Raw genomic sequence first — 19,462 nt, 5'->3', positions numbered from 1 at the left:
TAAAAACACTTTTTTATATATTTAATACTATTATAAATGCTGGAAGTTAAGCAGGGTTTGGGGTGGAGGCTTACAGCTCGCAACTCCCCAGGTCATAACCTTGCGACCTCCTGAGGGGTCCCGACCCCCAGTTTGAGAACCCTTGCTGTATGATGCATTTGCAGGGTTGCATGTATTTTGGAAGGGTCTGGTCTCTTACACAGCAATGAGTTTAGGAACCTTATCTCAGCAGCCTATCAAATTTCTATGCCCAAATATTGAGGAATCCTTGTTCCTTCTAAATAAATTCCAGAATGTATAGTGTTTAAATTTCATTCTCTGCTTTACTGTCTCTATCAATCATTTAGAGTTGCATGTCATGTAAAGGGCAATGTATGATTCTAACGCATATTTTTAATCTCAGAGTGTCTAAAATACATGGAGGTCACTGTAACCCGAGAGACCTTGGTTTTGTTACTAAGTAACAAAACTCTTAGTAATGAGCAGGTTAAAAGGTTGTCCAATGCCCAGCTGATACCTGATTGGAAATATAAATGTCAAGAAAATGTCACCTAAGAGGGCTCGACTGACTCCAGAAAAACCACTTCTAATTTAACTAGCTCTAAAAGTGAAAGGAAAGCTTAGCAGTGCATCCATGGTAGCAAATTATTTTTATTTTTTCAAAAACTCCACCTTTACCAAATATGTTGGTCCAGAAATGAACAGCAGTTAACTTAACAGTAGGCCCATTCTTGGATCTTCTATAAAAGTTCTAAGTCAGCATGAATTGCAGGCGCATTCAACCTTTGTAGGCTGTCACACTTTTAAAACACAGGAATTCCAATAAGTAGTACAATATAGGACAGTAAACCTGCAGCACTGCAAACATTTTTAGACATTAAGATGCACCTTGAGTGTTCTGTTAAACGATGTACAGAAGCACACAAGTTACAGAACATTTCATGTTGATAGTGCTCAGGAGTATATCTGACAGTCTGTCACACAATTAGCCAAAGTGCCAGAGAGCATCTATAATACACTATTTTATAATGCAACAAAGTATATGGCATTGTGGGGATTGTATAGAGGTTCTCAGTTCACCGGTGATATATATACTGGAGGACTTGAACTGACTGCTAGTAAGTGGTAGGGCTGATCTTCCCCCTGCTTGCAATGCTAACAAAAAGGAAAGATCCATACTAGAGTATCATCGCACCAAGCATTTTACTTTTTACACAAAGTTTTCTATGGCCCAGTATATCAGATATCCCCTGCCAGGCCTCCTCGCTAGCTGGGTTGGAAGTGCTGCCACGAGAAAAGCTGAACAACAAATAAGACAGCAGCAGGAGAGGCCCAGCCTATGACCAGCATCCAGCTATTTCTGGTTACAAGTACAACGCAAACAGGAAGAGGAGGTAAGGGGGAGCTAAGAGGAGAGGAAGGGAACACAAGGCAGCTAGACAGGAAAAGAGGAAGGACTCAGAACCAAGCAATTGTAGGTCTAGTTTAAAATCTTTCCTGCAGCACAAAAGCATAGAGATCAGAGAACTCATTCCATTACACATTCAGGAAGTACAGATAACACAGTGGGAGACAGTGTGTAAACCCCCTCACACTGAGGTAAGAACATACCACTGCCTTTTAGATAAGACCTGTATTATTGTAATCTGATTGATAAAAAAAGATGCATTTAGAAAGATAAAGGAAGGGGGTATTTTCATAATAATAATAATAATATATATTTATAAGGCACTCTATACTGTAACATCAGATATAAATACTTACTGAATTTAAGAAGTACATCAATATTTATGCAGGAGAAGGAATCAATTGTCCTCCTTGCCCCACATTTTAGGTCATTCTGGCCCCTTTCCTGCTCCCACTGAAGTCAATGGAAAATCTCCCATTAACTTCCTTGCTGAAGGATTATGATGCTATGAACTAGCTGGTGAACCCAGGTAGTTTATTCAGTAGCATGTGGCTGAGGCCATTACACAGTTTAGCTTGATGAAGGGGTGAGCCCTGAAGACCACAAGACCTGGGTCCCACCTGTTCTCTAGTAGTAGTCAATTCCACAACTAAGGGCTCTATATGAAATGCTCTGTCACCAGCGTTCTTGGGTTTGACCCTCAGCTATGTCAGCCAAGGCCCCTGTTGAATGAAGCTGGAGGCAGAGGCTGTCTCTGAGATGTTTGGATCCTAAGCTGCTCCTTAGAGCTTGAAAATAAGGACCAATACCCTGAAGCTGACCTAGAATTAGGATAACAAAGTGCCGAATATTTGTGTTATGTTCCCTAACAGGTTCACTCTGCACTATATTACTATTAAGATGCTTTCATCTGAAAATAGGAAGTAGCTCACTGGAAACTGGAATTATCTACTTGATTGAGCTTAGTTCACCAGTCCAATACAAGTTAAGGCAAAAAATATGAGACAGGGAAATTGACCATGTCACCAGCAGAAACACAGACAACATTGTCATTCTTTCAGTATTCACAGCAACCCGGCAGGCCTTTCACACTCTGTTTATGTTTATTTGTATGCTACACTGCAAAGTAGGTCGGTCCACGACCATGATCAGTGCTGGCACAGTGGGTAAAGCAATTAAGAAAGGAAAACCATCTTACAGGGAGGTGGCATGGGGGGAGTGGTAGCAAATGATGGATCTAGCACTGAAGACTATTGTTCAGTATTAAAAAGTTTCAAAATGCTGACGAATTTCAATGCACCAGTAATTTGACCGGAAGGTATAGGGCTTTGCTGAGTTTGCCTTATGATGAGAAGGGCCCTCATTGATTATTTAGTGGATAAATTTCTCAAGATTCTCTTTCTCACAGGATGAAATCTTGCAGACCCAACTAAGACAATGGGCAACTGCGATGGGGGGAAAAAGTGTATATTTACCAAGTATCTACATGTTTCCATTAAAAGAGGGAAACAAACAAAATGGAAGCCAGCCCTGGCTAAGTTTACCTGTGCAAAGTCAGCAGCAAGTCGCATTTTCCCACCTTCACCAAGGGGTCTCAGTAGACTGGCATTGCGAATAAAAAGTTCAATTGCTCTCTGAGCAATGGCTTCTGTGTTGTCAAAGACAAAGTCGAAACACTCGAAGTGTCTGAAGTAGTCGCTCATGACTCTTGCTATGAAGCCCTGTAGTTCTTTCATGTACAGAGAACAAGGGACATCTGGTTTTCCTGAGCTGGATAATGATCTGCCAAAAATGTAAGATGCTAAATTCATTTTTATAATACAACTACAAAGTATTTGTTTCTTTTTAATTTTCTTCTTATCCCATGTAGTAATTTTCCTTTGGTGGCATGAGTTACAACATCCTATGTCTGCTTGGAACAAAGGAGTGTGTCGATCCCTCTGGAACTGCAGTCTAAAATATCTCTTGATCTACCACTGCTGACATCATAAAATAGAGGAAATCACCCCCTCCTATCCAGCTTGCAGACCCTCCATCAACCTGTAAGCTTTAAAGCTCTAAATCCAGCCCCCAAATTTAAGTGTCCCAGCAGTTTGTATAATATTCTAATAAAAGATCACATAATATCAGGCTACATATCACAAGGTTACTAGTGCAGCCTGTCCCAAGACCAATCTCTGCACAGAATTAGTCTCTTAGATTGTTCAAGTCCCACACCCAGGATTATAGGCACTCTCTTCTAATCAGTGAAGAAACAGAGTACTGCAAGATATAGGACATGGTAACCAGGAATCGCACTCTCTCTCTTTGAATTATAGCCAAGGCCCTCCCAGACGTCAGTGGGAGTTGAGGACACATAACGTCTTGCAGGTTTTAGTCCACAGTCTGAATCAAAAGATCGAACCGGAGAGTGTGCGCAAGTGCCATCAGCAGGAAAGGTTGCAAAAGGTTGCAATACCTTTGAAAAGATATTGTTTGCAACAGACTTTTTTTTTTTTTTTTTTTAAAGAAAGGGGAATGGATGAACTGTAGCAAGATGTGCAGGGGAAGCAAATAGCACCCACTATGGCTTGCCATCACTTGTGTCTGTGGAGCCTCTCACTCTAAGATAAATGGTGTCAGAGTGCACATACCCACCAGGACCAGGCTCTCACAGCAGGTCTCAAATCTAGCTATGTCTCTCCTGGTGAAGGGCTTTCCAAACCAGGACAGTCTGTTGAAAATCAACCTCCTCATAAGAACGGCCATACTGGGTCAGACCAATGGCCCATCCAGCCCAGTGCCGACAGTGGCCAGTGCCAGATGGTTCAAAGGGAATGAACAGAACAGGGAAACCTTCAAGTCATCTATCCTCTCCAGCATCTGACAATCAAAGGTTACCCAGAGCATGGGGTTGCAATTCTGACCATCTTGGCAAACAACCGTAGATGGACCTATCCTCCAGGAATTTGTCTAATTTTTTTTTTTAATCCAGTTATAATTTTGGCCTTCACAACATCCCCTGACAATGAGTTCCATAGATTGACTGTGTAGTGTGTGTGAAGAAGTACTTCCTTTTGTTTGTTTTAAACTTGCTACCTATTCATTTCATTGGGTGACTTGTGGTATGTGAATGGAGTGAAGGAGTAAACAGCACTTTATATTCATTTCTCCACACTATTCATCGTTTTACAGAAATCTATCATATCCCCCCATAGTCATCTCTTTTCATCTCTCCTCATAAAGAAGCGGTTCCACACTCTTGATCATTTTTGTTGCCCTTCTCTGTACTTTTCCATTTCTAACATAACTTTTTTGAGACAGGACGACCAGAACTGCATGCAGTATTCAAGGTGTGGGTGTACCATGGATTTACACAGTGGCATTATGATATTTACTGTCTTATTATCTATTCCATTCTTATTAGTTCCAAACTTTGTTAGGTTTTTTGACTGCTGCTGCATATTGAGCAGATGTTTTCAGAGAATTATCCATAATGACTCCAGGATCTTTCTTGAGTGGTAACAGCTAATTTAGACCCCATCATTTCGTATGTATATTTGGGATTATGTTTTCCAATAAGCTTTACTTTGCATTTATCAACACTGAATTTCATCTGTCATTTGTTGCCCAGTCACCCAGTTTTGTGAGATCCTTTTGTAACTCTTCATAGTCTGCTTTGAACTTAACTATCTTGAATAATTTTGTATCATCTGCAAACTTCATCACCTCACTGTTTACTCCATTTTCCAGATCATTTATGAATATGTTGAACAGCACTGGTTCCGGTTCAGATAACTCGGGGAAACCGCCATTTACCTTTCTCCATTGTAAAAACTGACCATTTATTCCTACCCTTTGTTTCCTGCCTTTTAACCAGTTACGATCCATGAGAGGACCTTCCCTCTTATTCCATGACTGCTTACTTTACTTATACACTTTGTAATACAACTGGTCAAAAAATGAAAATGTGAAAATTTTTGAAATTTTGCAGCTGTTTTCATTTTATAAGACTCAAAACTGACCTCTGATTACTGTTTTTTTCAAAAAATTTCACTTAATTTTTTCATGGAAATTTTAATCTAAAACCTTACAGAAAATGTTATTGAAAACAGTTATCAGAATATTTTAGTTACCAAAAATCCATTCTTCAGTAAACAAATTTTGATAGACATTTTTATCTACATTATAAACTCTGAAATGGTTATGAACGTTTTAGATAAAAAAGCCACAAAGTTTATTCTGAAAAACAAAACTGTTCACAAAAACATTGGTTTTGAATAAAGCTCCTCTTACTTAAAAAAATGAAAATTTTTTGACCAATTTTACTTTAAGATAGCCAAAAAAGAAAAAGGACAAAGGCAAGAGTGATATAATTTTGGTCACTCAGTTCAATGGCCAGCCATGTTGCTGCCTTCTGTGCAAAAAGACAATCAAGTATTATGAGCTCCCAGACAAGTGATCCTGTTGCAAAGGTCACTGTGGTATTATGCATATACAATATAGTTTACCAAGACAATGCCATATTATGAAGATAGTGGCTGATTACCCAGAAAAATCTTCCTGATGCATAGTGATGATAATGGCCTCCACTGAGTCTCCTACTGAGTTCAGTAAGGGTTGCACAGCACTACCCATGAGATCATGGATTGTCTAAAATGAAGTGAGAGGACAAAATCAATAATGAACAAAAAATACAAACACTGACACCACCAAAATATATTGATTTAGGATAAATTATTTATTACAGACATTTGTCTCCTTTATGTTACCAGTGCCCTTTTATTCCAAACCGCAAACATTTAAAGGAAAGGAAAATGGAAGTCTTACAACATTTAATTTGTTCAACCATTTCAGTAAGGTAGAGAAATAAAGGCCACTTTACTATTACTAGTTTATTTCATAGTGGCGGTGCACTTTGACATCCCTTGTATATAAAGATACACATTTTGATGCACACACGTAAGCCTATTATCCACTCCTGCTGTAGGCATGCCTCCTGTCCTCTACTTGTCATCATCACTCAAGACAGGGATGGGTCCAAACAGCCATCATCCACAGAAACCCAGATGTACTAATCACCCTGAGAGATAAAAGCACCAAACTGGTGAGGAAAGAGGGAGTAGAGGATCCAGTGCTTGTTGTGTGAAGATTGAAGGGAAATACATTTATTGTCAAAGCGGATGTATGGGCTCCAAGCATCATCAGAATATCAGAACTCTCAAATACAAATACTACTTAAATCTAAATAGCCTCTTCATCCGCAAATAGTTAGAGGAAGTACAAATTACAGAGAATTTGAAATGAATGAATATTTTGGCCAGAAAGTAAGGTCCATGTTGACAAAAAAATGCCAGAACAAGACAAAACTCACAAGTTAAGTAAGTTACAGTGCCCATTGTAAGTATGGCAAATACAACAAACTTTTGATATAACTTTATAGCATGTTGACATTCAATTACCTTTAAGGCTGTAGCTATAGTTTGTTCAGCAGCTGCTGGGAATGAACTCTGGCTGGAAACTACCTGAAATATGTAAATAACTGTTAAACTAGTTAAAGCTCAGTGAATGATTAATGACCCCAGAATTTTGTTTGGACTGAAAACATATTTAGCTATTCCCATTACTGAAACAAAAGTTTGCCATATTTATAAATAATGAACAACTGTGTTATAGATGGACAAGATTTTAAAAGTTAGAAAATTCAACAATATGAAATCAGAAAAGGAGTACTTGTGGCACCTTAGAGACTAACCAATTTATTTGAGCATAAGCTTTCGTGAGCTACAGCTCACTTCATCAGATGCATACTGTGGAAAGTACAGAAGATCTTTTTATACACACAAACCATGAAAAAATGGGTGTTTACCACTACAAAAGGTTTTCTTTCCCCCCTCACCCCACTCTCCTGCTGGTAATAGCTTATCTAAAGTGATCACTCTCCTTACAATGTGTATGATAATCAAGATGGGCCATTTCCAGCACAAATCCAGGGTTTAACAAGAACGTCTGAGGAGGGGGTTGGGGAGAAAACCTGGATTTGTGCTGTCTCCCAAGACTGGCCTGTCTCCCAAGATTTGTGAGAGTGTTGGGTCATCCTTCAGGATAGGTTGTAGATCCTTAATAATGCGTTGGAGGGGTTTTAGTTGGGGGCTGAAGGTGACGGCTAGTGGCGTTCTGTTATTTTCTTTGTTAGGCCTGTCCTGTAGTAGGTGACTTCTGGGAACTCTTCTGGCTCTATCAATCTGTTTCTTCACTTCCGCAGGTGGGTATTGTAGTTGTAAGAAAGCTTGACAGAGATCTTGTAGGTGTTTGTCTCTGTCTGAGGGGTTGGAGCAAATGCGGTTGTATCGCAGAGCTTGGCTGTAGACGATGGATCGTGTGGTGTGGTCAGGGTGAAAGCTGGAGGCATGTGTGTGGTTTTTGGAGGGGGGTGAAGGGGTCAGAGAACCTGGATTTGTGCAGGAAATGGCCCACCTTGATTATCATACACATTGTGAAGAGAGTGGTCACTTTGGATGGGCTATTACCAGCAGGAGAGTGAGTTTGTTTGTGGGGGGGCGGAGGGTGAGAAAACCTGGATTTGTGCTGGAAATGGCCCCCCTTGATTATCATGCACATTGTAGGGAGAGTGGTCATTTTGGATAAGCTATTACCAACAGGAGAGTGAGTTTGTGTGTGTGGTTTTTGGAGGGGGGTGAGGGAGTGAGAGAACCTGGATTTATGCAGGAAATGGCCCACCTTGATTATCATACACATTGTGAAGAGAGTGGTCACTTTGGATGGGCTATTACCAGCAGGAGAGTGAGTTTGTGGGGGGTGGGGCGGAGGGTGAGAAAACCTGGATTTGTGCTGGAAATGGCCCAACTTGATGATCACTTTAGATAAGCTATTACCAGCAGGACAGTGGGGTGGGAGGAGGTATTGTTTCATGGTCTCTGTGTGTATATAATGTCTTCTGCAGTTTCCACGGTATGCATCCGAGGAAGTGAGCTGTAGCTCACAAAAGCTCATGCTCAAATAAATTGGTTAGTCTCTAAGGTGCCACAAGTACTCCTTTTCTTTTTGCGAATACAGACTAACACGGCTGTTACTCTGAAATCAGTTCCCACTGAAGCCAAAAATCCGATTTCCATCAGTTCAACAACATCTGGATAGACCTTTAATTTTTTCTTATGCCAAATATTCATTTTGAAATCTCTAATTTCCAAGATTTATAGCTTGACGTAAGAGACGCACAACATGATAAAAGGTAAGTGGTCTGTTCTCCTACTGATGTGTGTGGGATTTATGGAGAACTGTGCAGCTGTAAATAATAGCAGGAATTCCTTGTAAGTTAAAATCTTCCACTTTAAATAATTGCTCAAATCCCAGCTACAGTACCATTCGGACTAGATGTCAAGAATCAAACCTGGAAACATCCTACCAATCTCCTTACAGTTAACATTATGTTATATTTATCTAATTTAAAATAGTGTATTGACTATTAAATTCACAGTTAAGAATGAATCACATCAGATCTCGCTCTAATACCAAAGCACGCTAGATTCATTACATCAGAGTTAATCTACACCTGTTTGCAAAACCCATACAGGTTTTATATGCTTTTTGAACCTTTTTATTATTTTTTTTTTCTCAAGTCAGCGTCCGCAGTCAGGCATTCATGATCATGTGTCTATTCAGACCAAGATTTTATCACGTTGAGCAGATACAATGGTGAATGCAGTTTGTTCTGGTTTATACTGACTGTGTAACCATAGTCAGCACTGTGTCAGTAAACTTTATTGGGTATGTCTACACTGCAATTAGACACCCGTGGGGCTAGAGCTAAGAGGCTGTTCAATTGCGGTATTCAGGTTTGGTCTGCAGCCCAAACTCTTGGCCTCTCCCATCTCGCAGGTCCTAGCCCCTTAGCCTTTTTGCGTAGGAGGGTTTTGGAACATTTGTTCCATTCTAAATATTGTTCTATGTCACTGAAAACCAAACTGTTTTTTTATTAATTATCACAGCAAACTCAGTTGATAGTTTAGTCACCTAAATTCAAGAGAAAAATCTATATTCTATCCAGTTCTTTGACAGTTTCCTAATTTACCACGTCACAGGTAAAATGATACATAATACACAGACAAGGCAAAAAATGTATGATGAAAAGCAGACCTATGCTAATCCACCAAACAGTATTCACTAGTTATAACACAAGCCTCATTTACACACAAATCACAAACTTTGTTCTATGCTGTTTCTATGTTTCAAATAATCTTGAAAATGTATTTGTATGAATTCTCATCAATGCAAGGCTGACTAAGTCTAAGAAAAAGCAAAGAACGTAATCAAAATTAATGGCAAGAAGTTAAGTATCGCTAAAAACTTACCTTCAGCACTGATTGGTGTAGCCTGTACAGTGAATTCACTACAGCCACATTCCTTCTCTGTCCTTCTGTAAGGGGTCCAATCACTTGGCTGGCATCTCCTTGTGTGGACAGCTGAATTAAGTAAATAAATAAGCAAGTGATTTTAAAAATAGTATTATCAGAAAGTCAACTCTTTTCTCTTGAAATGAAGTGAGACCTAAAAAGTAAAATTAGTTAAGCTGAGTGTAGTCTTTACTATTTACAGCAGATGAAGTAGTATTTCATTTGTAGAAGACAATATCTTCCATTTAACCCATGACATATAAATGCAGACATATAACACACACACACACTCACACACACACACACACACACACACACACTCACTCAGCCCCAGGTCCCAGAAGACTCATACAAGCAGGGAGCAAGGGCTATCTCCTTCCTCTGATCCTCCAACAGGTGCAGCCAAACCAATCCACTTGGAGACACAAGGTCTCAGCAGTTTGCCCACCTCCATAATCTCAGACAGTAATTAGAGTGACTTGTCAAAGGTACACTGTAAGTGGCAAAACAGCAAATAGAATGCTGGTATCCGGTCTCCCAGTTCCCTACTCTGACCACTAGCCAAGCTTCTCCCTTCAAATGCAGATTTTTGTTGTAAAATACGCTTTTAGAATTACATACACATTAGTAGTTCAAATAAAGAAATATAAATCTGATGAATTACAAAAAAACACAAATCAAACCAAACAAAAAGAACAGGAGAGTGTGACAGGGTGCTGAGCAGAAGGACTGCAGAATCAGCCCCTTGCCATGCCAGCCCCATTTAAGTGAATAAAGTGGAGCTGGCTGGAAAGAACCTGCCCTAATTGGGGAATGAGAGCCAGTTGCCAGCCCAATTAGCCCAGGGCTATATAAGAGGCTGGGAAGAAGGAAGCCAGGGTGGTGGGAGGGAGGAGTGCAGGCAGGGAGAAAGTCCTTCCCTCCCAGGTTCAGACACAAGGAACCCAGAGCTGTGTATGCTCTATGGTGAGAAGGTGGTGGGAGCACAAACTTGTAAAGAAAAGCACCAGTGGTTCCTGAACCCCAGGGTCTATGAGCGACTTTAGCTGAGCATAATCGAGGCAGGAGCCAGGAGGGCCAGCTGCGCGCTGCTACAGAGAAGTTATCATGTGCTATTCCTAACATTAAAGGGAGTCCTTGCACAAATCACCATAGACCAAAATCGAAATTTACTCCAAAATAGAGAACACTGTCCTTTCACATTTAAATTACACGAGCGACGTTTTCTTGGTCATACAAATGATGCTGAAATCATAAAATACAAGTATCAGACATATGACCATTTAACTATGGTCCCATAAGGATATCACAGGGAATGTTTACTATTTAAAATAAAGTCAAATTTGGAAACATAACTAGAAATTTTCTTATACACCCAGTAAGGTGCAGAAACACAACGTTCTGTTAAAAGAACTATACTGGTTTAGGTTGATTGAGTGAATCTTAAAAAAAAGTGCCAAGCAATTACAGCAGGAATACTATTAATACAAAACTTCACTGAGCTATGATTGTTATCACCTACATATATTCCAAGGCATAAGTTTATACTCAATTAAAGTCCCAGAGAAATAAGCCCAACGCTTAAGATCCTCCAGCAAGAAGGCATTAAAACCCCAGAACAAACAGTAAGTGACCTTTACTGAAATCTATTCAAACAACCTACTCATAGCTGCTCGGAAAGTAGACAGTCAAAAATATATACATGAGTAAAAATTTAAAAAACATTCTGAAAACATCCAGCACAAGCATAACAAGAGAACACTTCTTAAAATGATATAACAATAAATCTTCATTAATGAAAGAATATTGCTTTAACTCATAGTTCTTCTAAGGATTTGAGAACGCAACATAAACATCAAAATAGCAAATGCATGGTGTAACAGGTTGACTTGCCTCTTTAAGGCCAGGGGCCAGCCAACCCTAGTTAGGAAATAGTCACACTTGAACATGGTTCACCTGTTTCCCCTACAAAGGGCAGCAGGAAGCTGCAGAGAGAGAGGGATGCTCAGAGAGAAAGAGACAGTTACTTTTTTCGTAACTGGGGTTCTTCGAGATGCGTTGCTCATGTCCTTTCCATTGTATGTGTGTGTGCTCCCCAATGCACCAGTGCCGGAAGTTTTTCCCTCAGTGGTATCCATAAGGGACCGGCTTTGGCACCCTCTGGAGTGGCGCACGTATGCTGTGGTATAAGGGGTGCTAACAGCTCCCCCCACCCTCAGTTCCTTCTTGCCAGACACTTCGACAATGGGGAAGGAGGATGGATCATGGAATACACATAAGCAACACATCTCGAAGAACACCAGTTACGAAAAAGATAATTGTCTTTTCTTCGAGTGCTTGCTCATGTCCATTCCATTGTAGGTGACTCCCAAAGCAGTACCACTGGAGGCAGGTAAGAGTTCATGGACATGTCGATTGCAACACAGCTCTGCCAAAACCAACATCATCTCTGGCCTGCTGAGTGACAGAATAATGATTCGTGAACCTGTGCACTGAGGACCATGTCGCAGCGCTGCGTACATCCTGGATAGGGACCTGTGCCAGGAAAGCTGTTAAAGATGCTTGCAACTTTGTCAAATGAGCCCTCACTATTGGAGGAGGCACAGCCTGTGCTAACTTGTAGCAAGTGCAGATGCAGGTGGTGATCCAAGCTGAAATTCTCTGAGAGGACACTGGAAGAAGACCTTTCATCCTGTCGGCTACCGCAACAAAGAGTTGAGTCAACCTGCAGAAGGAGTTGGTGTACTTTAAGTAGAAAGCCAACACCCGCCTAACTTCCAGAGTATGCAGGCTCCTCTCCTCGTTATTTGTGTGAGGCTTCAGATGTAACACGTGAAGAAAAACGTCCTGGTTGACGTGGAAGTGCGACACCACCTTCAGCAGGAAAGCTTGTAGAACACCGTGTATGGGGGCTCTGAAGTAAGAGCTCTAATCTCAGAGACTCGCCTTGCTGAGGTAATGGCTACAAGGAATGCGACCTTCCATGACAGGTGGGAAAGGGAACACAAAGCCATAGGCTCAAATGGTGGGCCCGTGAGCCTGGAAAGGATCAGGTTGAGGTCCCATTGAGGAACCAGGTCCCAGACTGGTGGAAACAGTCTTTCAAGGCCTTTCAGAAACCTAGCCGTTATGTCATATGAAAAAAATGACCTACCCTGGATTCGAGGGTGGAAGGCCGATATGGCTGCCAGGTGAACCTTGACTGAGGAAAGGGCGAGACCCTGATGCTTTAGGTGAAGCAGGTAATCTAGAATGCACTGCAGCAACGACTGGATCAGGGAGATATTCCGCTCCACTACCCAGCAAGAGAACTGCTTCCACTTTGCCGGGTAAGTGGCACTTGTCGAGGGCTTTCTGCTCTCCAGGAAAACCTGTTGCACCTGGCTAGAGTAGGCCAACTCCTCCAGGTTCAGCCAGCAGCATCCAAGCCTTGAGATGGAGTGATGCAAGGTTTGGGTGCAGTAGCTGACCATGGTCCTTTGACAGCAGGTCTGGGAGGATGGGAAGCTTCTGCGGGGGCACTATGGCCAGGTCCATGAGCATGCCGAACCTATGTTGGTGTGGCCAAGCTGGGCAATCATGATGACCCAGGCCTTGTTCCTCATGATCTTGAAGAGGACCTTGCTGATTAGTGGAATAGGTGCGAAGGCGTAAAGCAGGTTCCCAGACCAGGACAGGAGAAAGGCATCGGAAAGTAAGCCTCTGCGCCAAGGCCTTGCAGGGAGCAGAACACGTGACACTTCCTGTTCTGTCTGGTGGTGAACATGTCCACTCGGGGAGTCCACCCTCAGGAAAAGCATTCTGACTACCTCCAAGTGAAGAGACCACTCGTGATGAGAGAAGAAGGACCTGCTGAGACGATCTGCCTGTGTGTTCCTGACACCAGGAAGGTGAGGTGGATCGCATGCTGGATGCAGAAGTCCCACAGACAGAGGGCCTCCTGGCACAGGGCTGATGACCTGCCTCCTCCTTGTCTGTTGCCGTAGAATCTGGAGGCCGTGTTGTCCATTAGCACCTGCATCACCCGACCGGAGAGGTCGGGAAGGAACCCCATGCAAGCCAGCCAAATGGCCCTCAGCTCCCTGAAGTTTATATGAAGTGCGAGCTCCTCCCTGGACCATAGGCCCTGTGTGCTCAGTGTGCCCAGATGTGCCCCCACCCGAGACCAGACTCATCCGATATTAGTGAGACCCTGGGTTGCAGGCTTGCGAACTGCACACCTTCCAGTACCATCGCTGGGTCAGACCACCACCACCTCAACAAAATGGCCGAAGCCATGGTCTGGGTTGCAGAGTCCACAGCAGCCAAGGCCGCCTGGAGGGCTTGCTCTGGCCACCGCCATGCCCTTGTCGAGGATAGCCAGGAATTCTTTCCTGGGCTCCTCCGGCAGAGAATCAGCAAACTTAGCCATCAACTGCTATATTTTGAAGTCATATAAGCTGAGCAGGGCTGGATGGTTGGCCACCCACAGTTGGAGGTTTGAAGTAGAATAAATGTTTTGACCAAATAGATCGAGCCTCTTCGCCTCCTTATTTTTTGGTGTTGAACCTGGTTGACCCTGCCTATCGTGCTCACTGGCTGCGGACACCACAAACGAGCTTGGGGCAGAGTGGGTATACAAATCCTCATATCCTTTAGCAGGAACAATGTATTTTCTTTCTGCCCATTTGGTGATTGGGGGCAGGGAGGAGGGTTTTTGCCACAGGGCCGTAGTAATTTTTGCCACTCCCTTGTGCACTGGGGATGATGGCTCTCAGTGCCGCGGCTCCGGTGACCTGTGACAGCACTCGGCAGATCTTCGACGATATCCCAGTAATCTACACCTCGCACTTAGACAGCATTGCCGCTCTGTAGACGGGGAGCGAGAGATCAACGTCTTGGAGACCATTGACACATTCACGGCGATCCGTACCGGCGCTCCAGTGGCCTGTGATGGGGCTCCGGGGACTGACATTTGGATCCTCTGGAATGGTGCCTTGAACTGGGAGACCAGCTTGGATGCTCCCTGCACGAGGCTCTGGGGACCGGCGCACCTCCGCAGGTCTGCGCCCAACCACCAACGTTCAATGCCACGAGCCCAAAGAGCGCTGCCTAGAGTCCAGAGACCGACGCTGGGAACTCTGGCAGATAAATGAACCCGTATCCAGGGGTTAGTGGTGCTGCTCGGGTGAGCGCTTTTGGGGCACTCCCCAGAGCAGGGAATGGTACCACACTGATGGACACCATCAGAAGGGTCCCATGGCAGGCTTGCCCCTCGAACAGGGCACCTCCGAGGCTGGGGTGGGCGGCTCCAGAAGGGACAATATGTCCCTAGCATCCTGAAAGGACTCTGGTGTAGACGGCACTGCCAGCTGCTGAGTGTCTCGGCCACTACCCAGGGTGGTGGGCGGGTTTCAAGCCAGGCTTGACAGCTTATCTGCCACTGGAGCCTGGCTACCAACTGGAGGCGAAGAGCTGCCCCGTGCAGGTCTTTGCTGTCCTCCAGCTCTCTCCTTTGCTTTACGGGTTCCAAGAGAACATCCCCTACTGGCCCTTTCTCTGCTTCTTAGCCGGTACCAGGGATAAGCATCAGCACTGGTTGGATATCGGTGCTGGCAGCATACTCCACATCAAGGCCGCTGTGCTTGGCGCAGGGTCGGAACTCCTGGCTCTGAGGCTGGTGCCTTCAGGCCTTCTTGGTACGTGGCCTGAAGCTTTTACAAATGCGACACTTGTCACTCATGTGGGCTTCCCCCAAGCATTTCAAACAGCTTCTATGGGGGTCGCTGACTGGCATGGACTTTTTGCAGCAGTTACAAGGTTTGAAGCCTGGGAACCAGGGCATGCCCCATTCCAAGGCTAAGTCCCATATGGGGACTATCTAACTATTTTCTACTAACACTAAGGGAACTATTAACTAAATTACTTAAAAAAACTATATACAATCAAACCACTACTGTGACAAAGTAGGAAAGCAGCTTGCCGAAGCAAGAAGACATTCCAGCATCATCACTGGCAGTAAAAAGGAACTGAGAGTGGGGGGAAGCCAGCAGTGCCCGTTATACCGCGGCATACATGCGCCACTCCAGAAGGCGCCAGAGCCGGTCCCCTAAGGATATCATTGAGGGGAAAACTTCTGGCACAGGTGCATGTGGCGAGCACACACACCTACAATGGAATAGACATCAGCAAGCACTTGAAGAAGAACAAGCACAGTCAATGGCTGATGGGAGTAAGTAGTCTCTAGCAGGGAACCTTGAGTTTTCAGGGAAACAGCTCCAGCCAGAGAAGGCCTGGAAGACCCCCAGCAAGAAGTCTGGGGGTATGGACTAAATGGGGATTTGAGAACTTTTATTTGAATATTTTGTGATACTAAAAAATCCAGCCCCAGGGTTCTAAGTTGCTAAATATGCAAAGAGTTTGGGTGGAGTTTAAGTCTTATGAAGGAGAGACTGAGGCAAGCCATAAGGGGGTGTGAGGGAGGTGACCTACACGACGACACATGGTATGACTAAATTAGCCAGTATTTAACTAACATCCTACAAATATTAATTTTAGGCAACTTTTCATTCACATGCAAGTATGTAGTGATATAGCATTACAAACTAGTCGGTTTTGAGTCCCTATCCAGTATCATTTCTTGCAACAAAATCAGTTCAATCCAAGTTCTCCAGAATTAAGAGTCCATCTCAACTGAGGTTTCTCACATCTTTTCAAAGAGAAAAAAAGTTCCTTCTCCAAATGCCTCAGAAATAGTCTGGCCTCCAAAACCTATCCTCAGACTAGCAGAGATAAACTTGGTGCCTCATATGTCGGCAGTTCTTTTCTTTCCTGATGAGAGCAACCATGTAATCTGGGTTCACTTCCATCTCACTCCCTGATATTTCAACTTCAAGAGACCTGATTGATTTTAAGAATTTTACTCTGACACCAACATTTTCACATATTAATAACAAAACAGACTTGTGTTGAGTTAAAGGTGGTAAATCAGTGTGCTGAGGTTACGGTTTAGACATTTACCAGGCACTTAGTGCTTAATCATCATTAACAAGGCAGGAAATGCAGCTAATCTGGGAAGAACAACAAACCTTCCACTGAACGCATTTTTTCAGTCAGTTGTTATTAGACTTGCCCCATACAGCTTTGCTTGCTGGAGGATCAGCTGAGTCTTTTGAAGTAACTTTAAAATTGGACACACAGATAGATAAAATTTTCTCTACTTGATGAAGTTTGGCTTTTATACATTTTGAAACCACATGGCAACGGCGCCTCAGCTCTTGATGAAAGAACCTAACTTTAGGGAACTGATACAGGAAAAATAACCTTTCTGCAGGAACATGCAACTCGTGCACTCAGGAACTGTTGTACACAACTAGACAGACATCAACAAAAAACGCTTTAAAACAATATTTTTCCAAAATTATTCATTTTTTTTTTAGTTCTTTCAAATAATCAACTTGATTTCAATAGAAAGATTTGCTGAGCCCTTGTAGATTGTAAACTACTATCAGTTGTTTGAAGAACTGAGCTGGTAAATCTTTACCACAGTGAATAACATTTGAAGCCAAGCTGTACTGGGTTCACTGAAGCTGCCTTTAGGAAGACATGCTACAAGACAACTAAGATCCATTGGACATAAGCCCCAACATTTGTAGCTTGGTATGAACTGTCAGCTGCTGTCTCTTTTCTATCCTTGCTGCCGCACTGGTGATTCCTAGGATCCTGTCCTGAGGCAGGAAGGCTTTGAAGGTTGATCTGTGTCTAGCGGGGCTTCTACATACTCCATTTGTTGCTGGATACGTTGGGACTTTGGGTTGTTTATCATGACTCCAACACGCTTGTGGTCACACAGATTGATTTTCTGAAACCTTCTGGGATGATGTCCTCAATCAGCCACTTTATTTATCTAGAGAAACACATTCACTACCATGCTATGCAGGTAGGCCATTATTACCACCACCAAGCATGTCAAGAAAACACGTGGAGCAGATGCCAGACCAAAGAGCAGGAGATGACTTTGATAGTGCTGTTCCTCTTCAACACATCTTAGATACACATGAGACTATTTTCCAGGTAAGTGCCTGCAAGGTCCAAAGTGTTTTGCCTGTTGCCTTCCTCTAGGACAGACGTGATGCTTCCACCAGGGCAACCATGTGGAACTCGTCTTTGATCAGATATTGATTCCATTCCCTAAGATCTAGGCTGTGCTAGAGCCTTCCCATCTTTTTGGCTACCTGAAACTATTTGTGTTGAAACAGGCATCAGAGCTCTGAGAAAAAACAGTTGCCAAAACAAAGGAGATACCAAAAAGTCGAAAGTGCCTAAGACAATAGCTATAATATATGGTACAGTCATGTGGGACAAAACTGGAGGGTAAGGTTTAAAAGGGAACCTAAAGGAAACATGAGAAGCAGTGCTCAGATGCAGAACAATGGGCAATGACCAACAAGAGGAGCACCTTTCCCATCATGGTCAAGAAGGAACTTGCTAGAACATTTAGAAAGCAGCATTTATGCTCGTAGTTTGTGGTGTAGTATGCTAATATGAACAACACTAGTGAAAGAATGTTAAAACTGGGGAAATGATTTTAGCAGTGCTAGCTGAAATTAGTACGACCTTGGGATGGCCTGAGTTGGTTTTAACAGAGTCTGATCTTGTCTTGGAAAAAATAAAGAGTATACTGATCAGAATGTTCCTAATAGAGGGACCTAGACAAATTGGAGGATTGGGCCAAAAGAAATCTGATGAGGTTCAACTACGACAAGTGCCGAGTCCTGCACTTAGGACGGAAGAATCCAATACATCGCTACAGACTAGGGACCGAATGGCTAGACAGCAGTTCTGCAGAGAAGGTCCTAGGGGTGACAGTGGACGAGAAGCTGGATATGAGTCAATAGTTTGCCCTTGTTGCCAAGAAGGCCAATGGCATTTTGGGATGTATAAGTAGGGGCACTGCCAGCGGATCGAGGGACATGATCATTCCTCTCTATTCGACAATGGTGAGGCCTCGTCTGGAGTACTGTGTCCAGTTTTGGGCCCCACACTATAAGAAGGATGTGGACAAATTGGAGAGAGTCCAGCGAAGGGCAACAAAAATGATTAGGGGTCTGGAACACATGACTTATGAGGAGAGGCTGAGGGAACTGGGATTGTTTCATCTACGGAAGAGAAGAATGAGGGGTGGATTTGATAGCTGCTTTTAACTACCTGAAAGGTGGATCCAAAGAGGATGGATCTAGACTACTCTCAGTGATAGCAGATGACAGGACAAGGAGTAATGTTCTCAAGTTGCAGTGGGGGAGACTTAGGTTGGATATTAGGAAAAACTTTTTCACAAGGAGGGTGGTGAAACACTGGAATGCATTACCTAGGGAGGTGGTGGAATCCCCTTCCTTAGAAGTTTTTAAGGTCAGGCTTGACAAAGCCCTGGCTGGGATGATTTAGTTGGGGATTGGTCCTGCTCTGGGCAGGGGGTTGTACTAGATGACCTCCAGAGGTCCCTTCCAACTCTGATATTCTATGATTCTATGATTCTAACTGAAAAAGTGAGTGTCTTGTCATATGACCCAAATCTGTTCTGAACAACATAACAGTTTTGGGAAAAGAAGAGCTAGTGTTCATACAGCTGGGGCAGAAGGCTTCTTGAAGGAGACAATTAAAGATTCCTAGAAGAAACAGAGGG

The 19,462-nt window shown here is 43.1% G+C and overlaps 1 protein-coding gene across 2 annotated transcripts in view; it reads right to left on the bottom strand.

Annotated features, from left to right (window-relative positions):
• The window catches only part of COG5 (component of oligomeric golgi complex 5), a 301,746-nt gene that overhangs the window by 22,637 nt on the left and 259,647 nt on the right, over positions 1-19,462 (bottom strand). Inside the window, exons 15-18 of one of the 2 annotated variants that reach the window (XM_084641140.1) lie at positions 9,760-9,870; positions 6,850-6,912; positions 5,937-6,040; positions 2,953-3,190 (exon numbers count right to left, since the gene is read on the bottom strand). In XM_084641140.1, coding sequence (XP_084497266.1) covers positions 2,953-3,190; positions 5,937-6,040; positions 6,850-6,912; positions 9,760-9,870 — 516 coding nt within the window. The remainder of the gene's footprint in view (positions 1-2,952; positions 3,191-5,936; positions 6,041-6,849; positions 6,913-9,759; positions 9,871-19,462) is intronic. The other variant, XM_084641141.1, reaches the window with a different exon arrangement.

The sequence above is a fragment of the Lepidochelys olivacea genome (genome assembly GCF_965140295.1).
Source record: "Lepidochelys olivacea isolate rLepOli2 genome assembly, chromosome: 1".
Taxonomy (NCBI): domain Eukaryota; kingdom Metazoa; phylum Chordata; order Testudines; family Cheloniidae; genus Lepidochelys; species Lepidochelys olivacea.
Note: the sequence above shows the minus strand (reverse complement) of the source record. Positions and strands in the feature narration are given on the sequence as shown.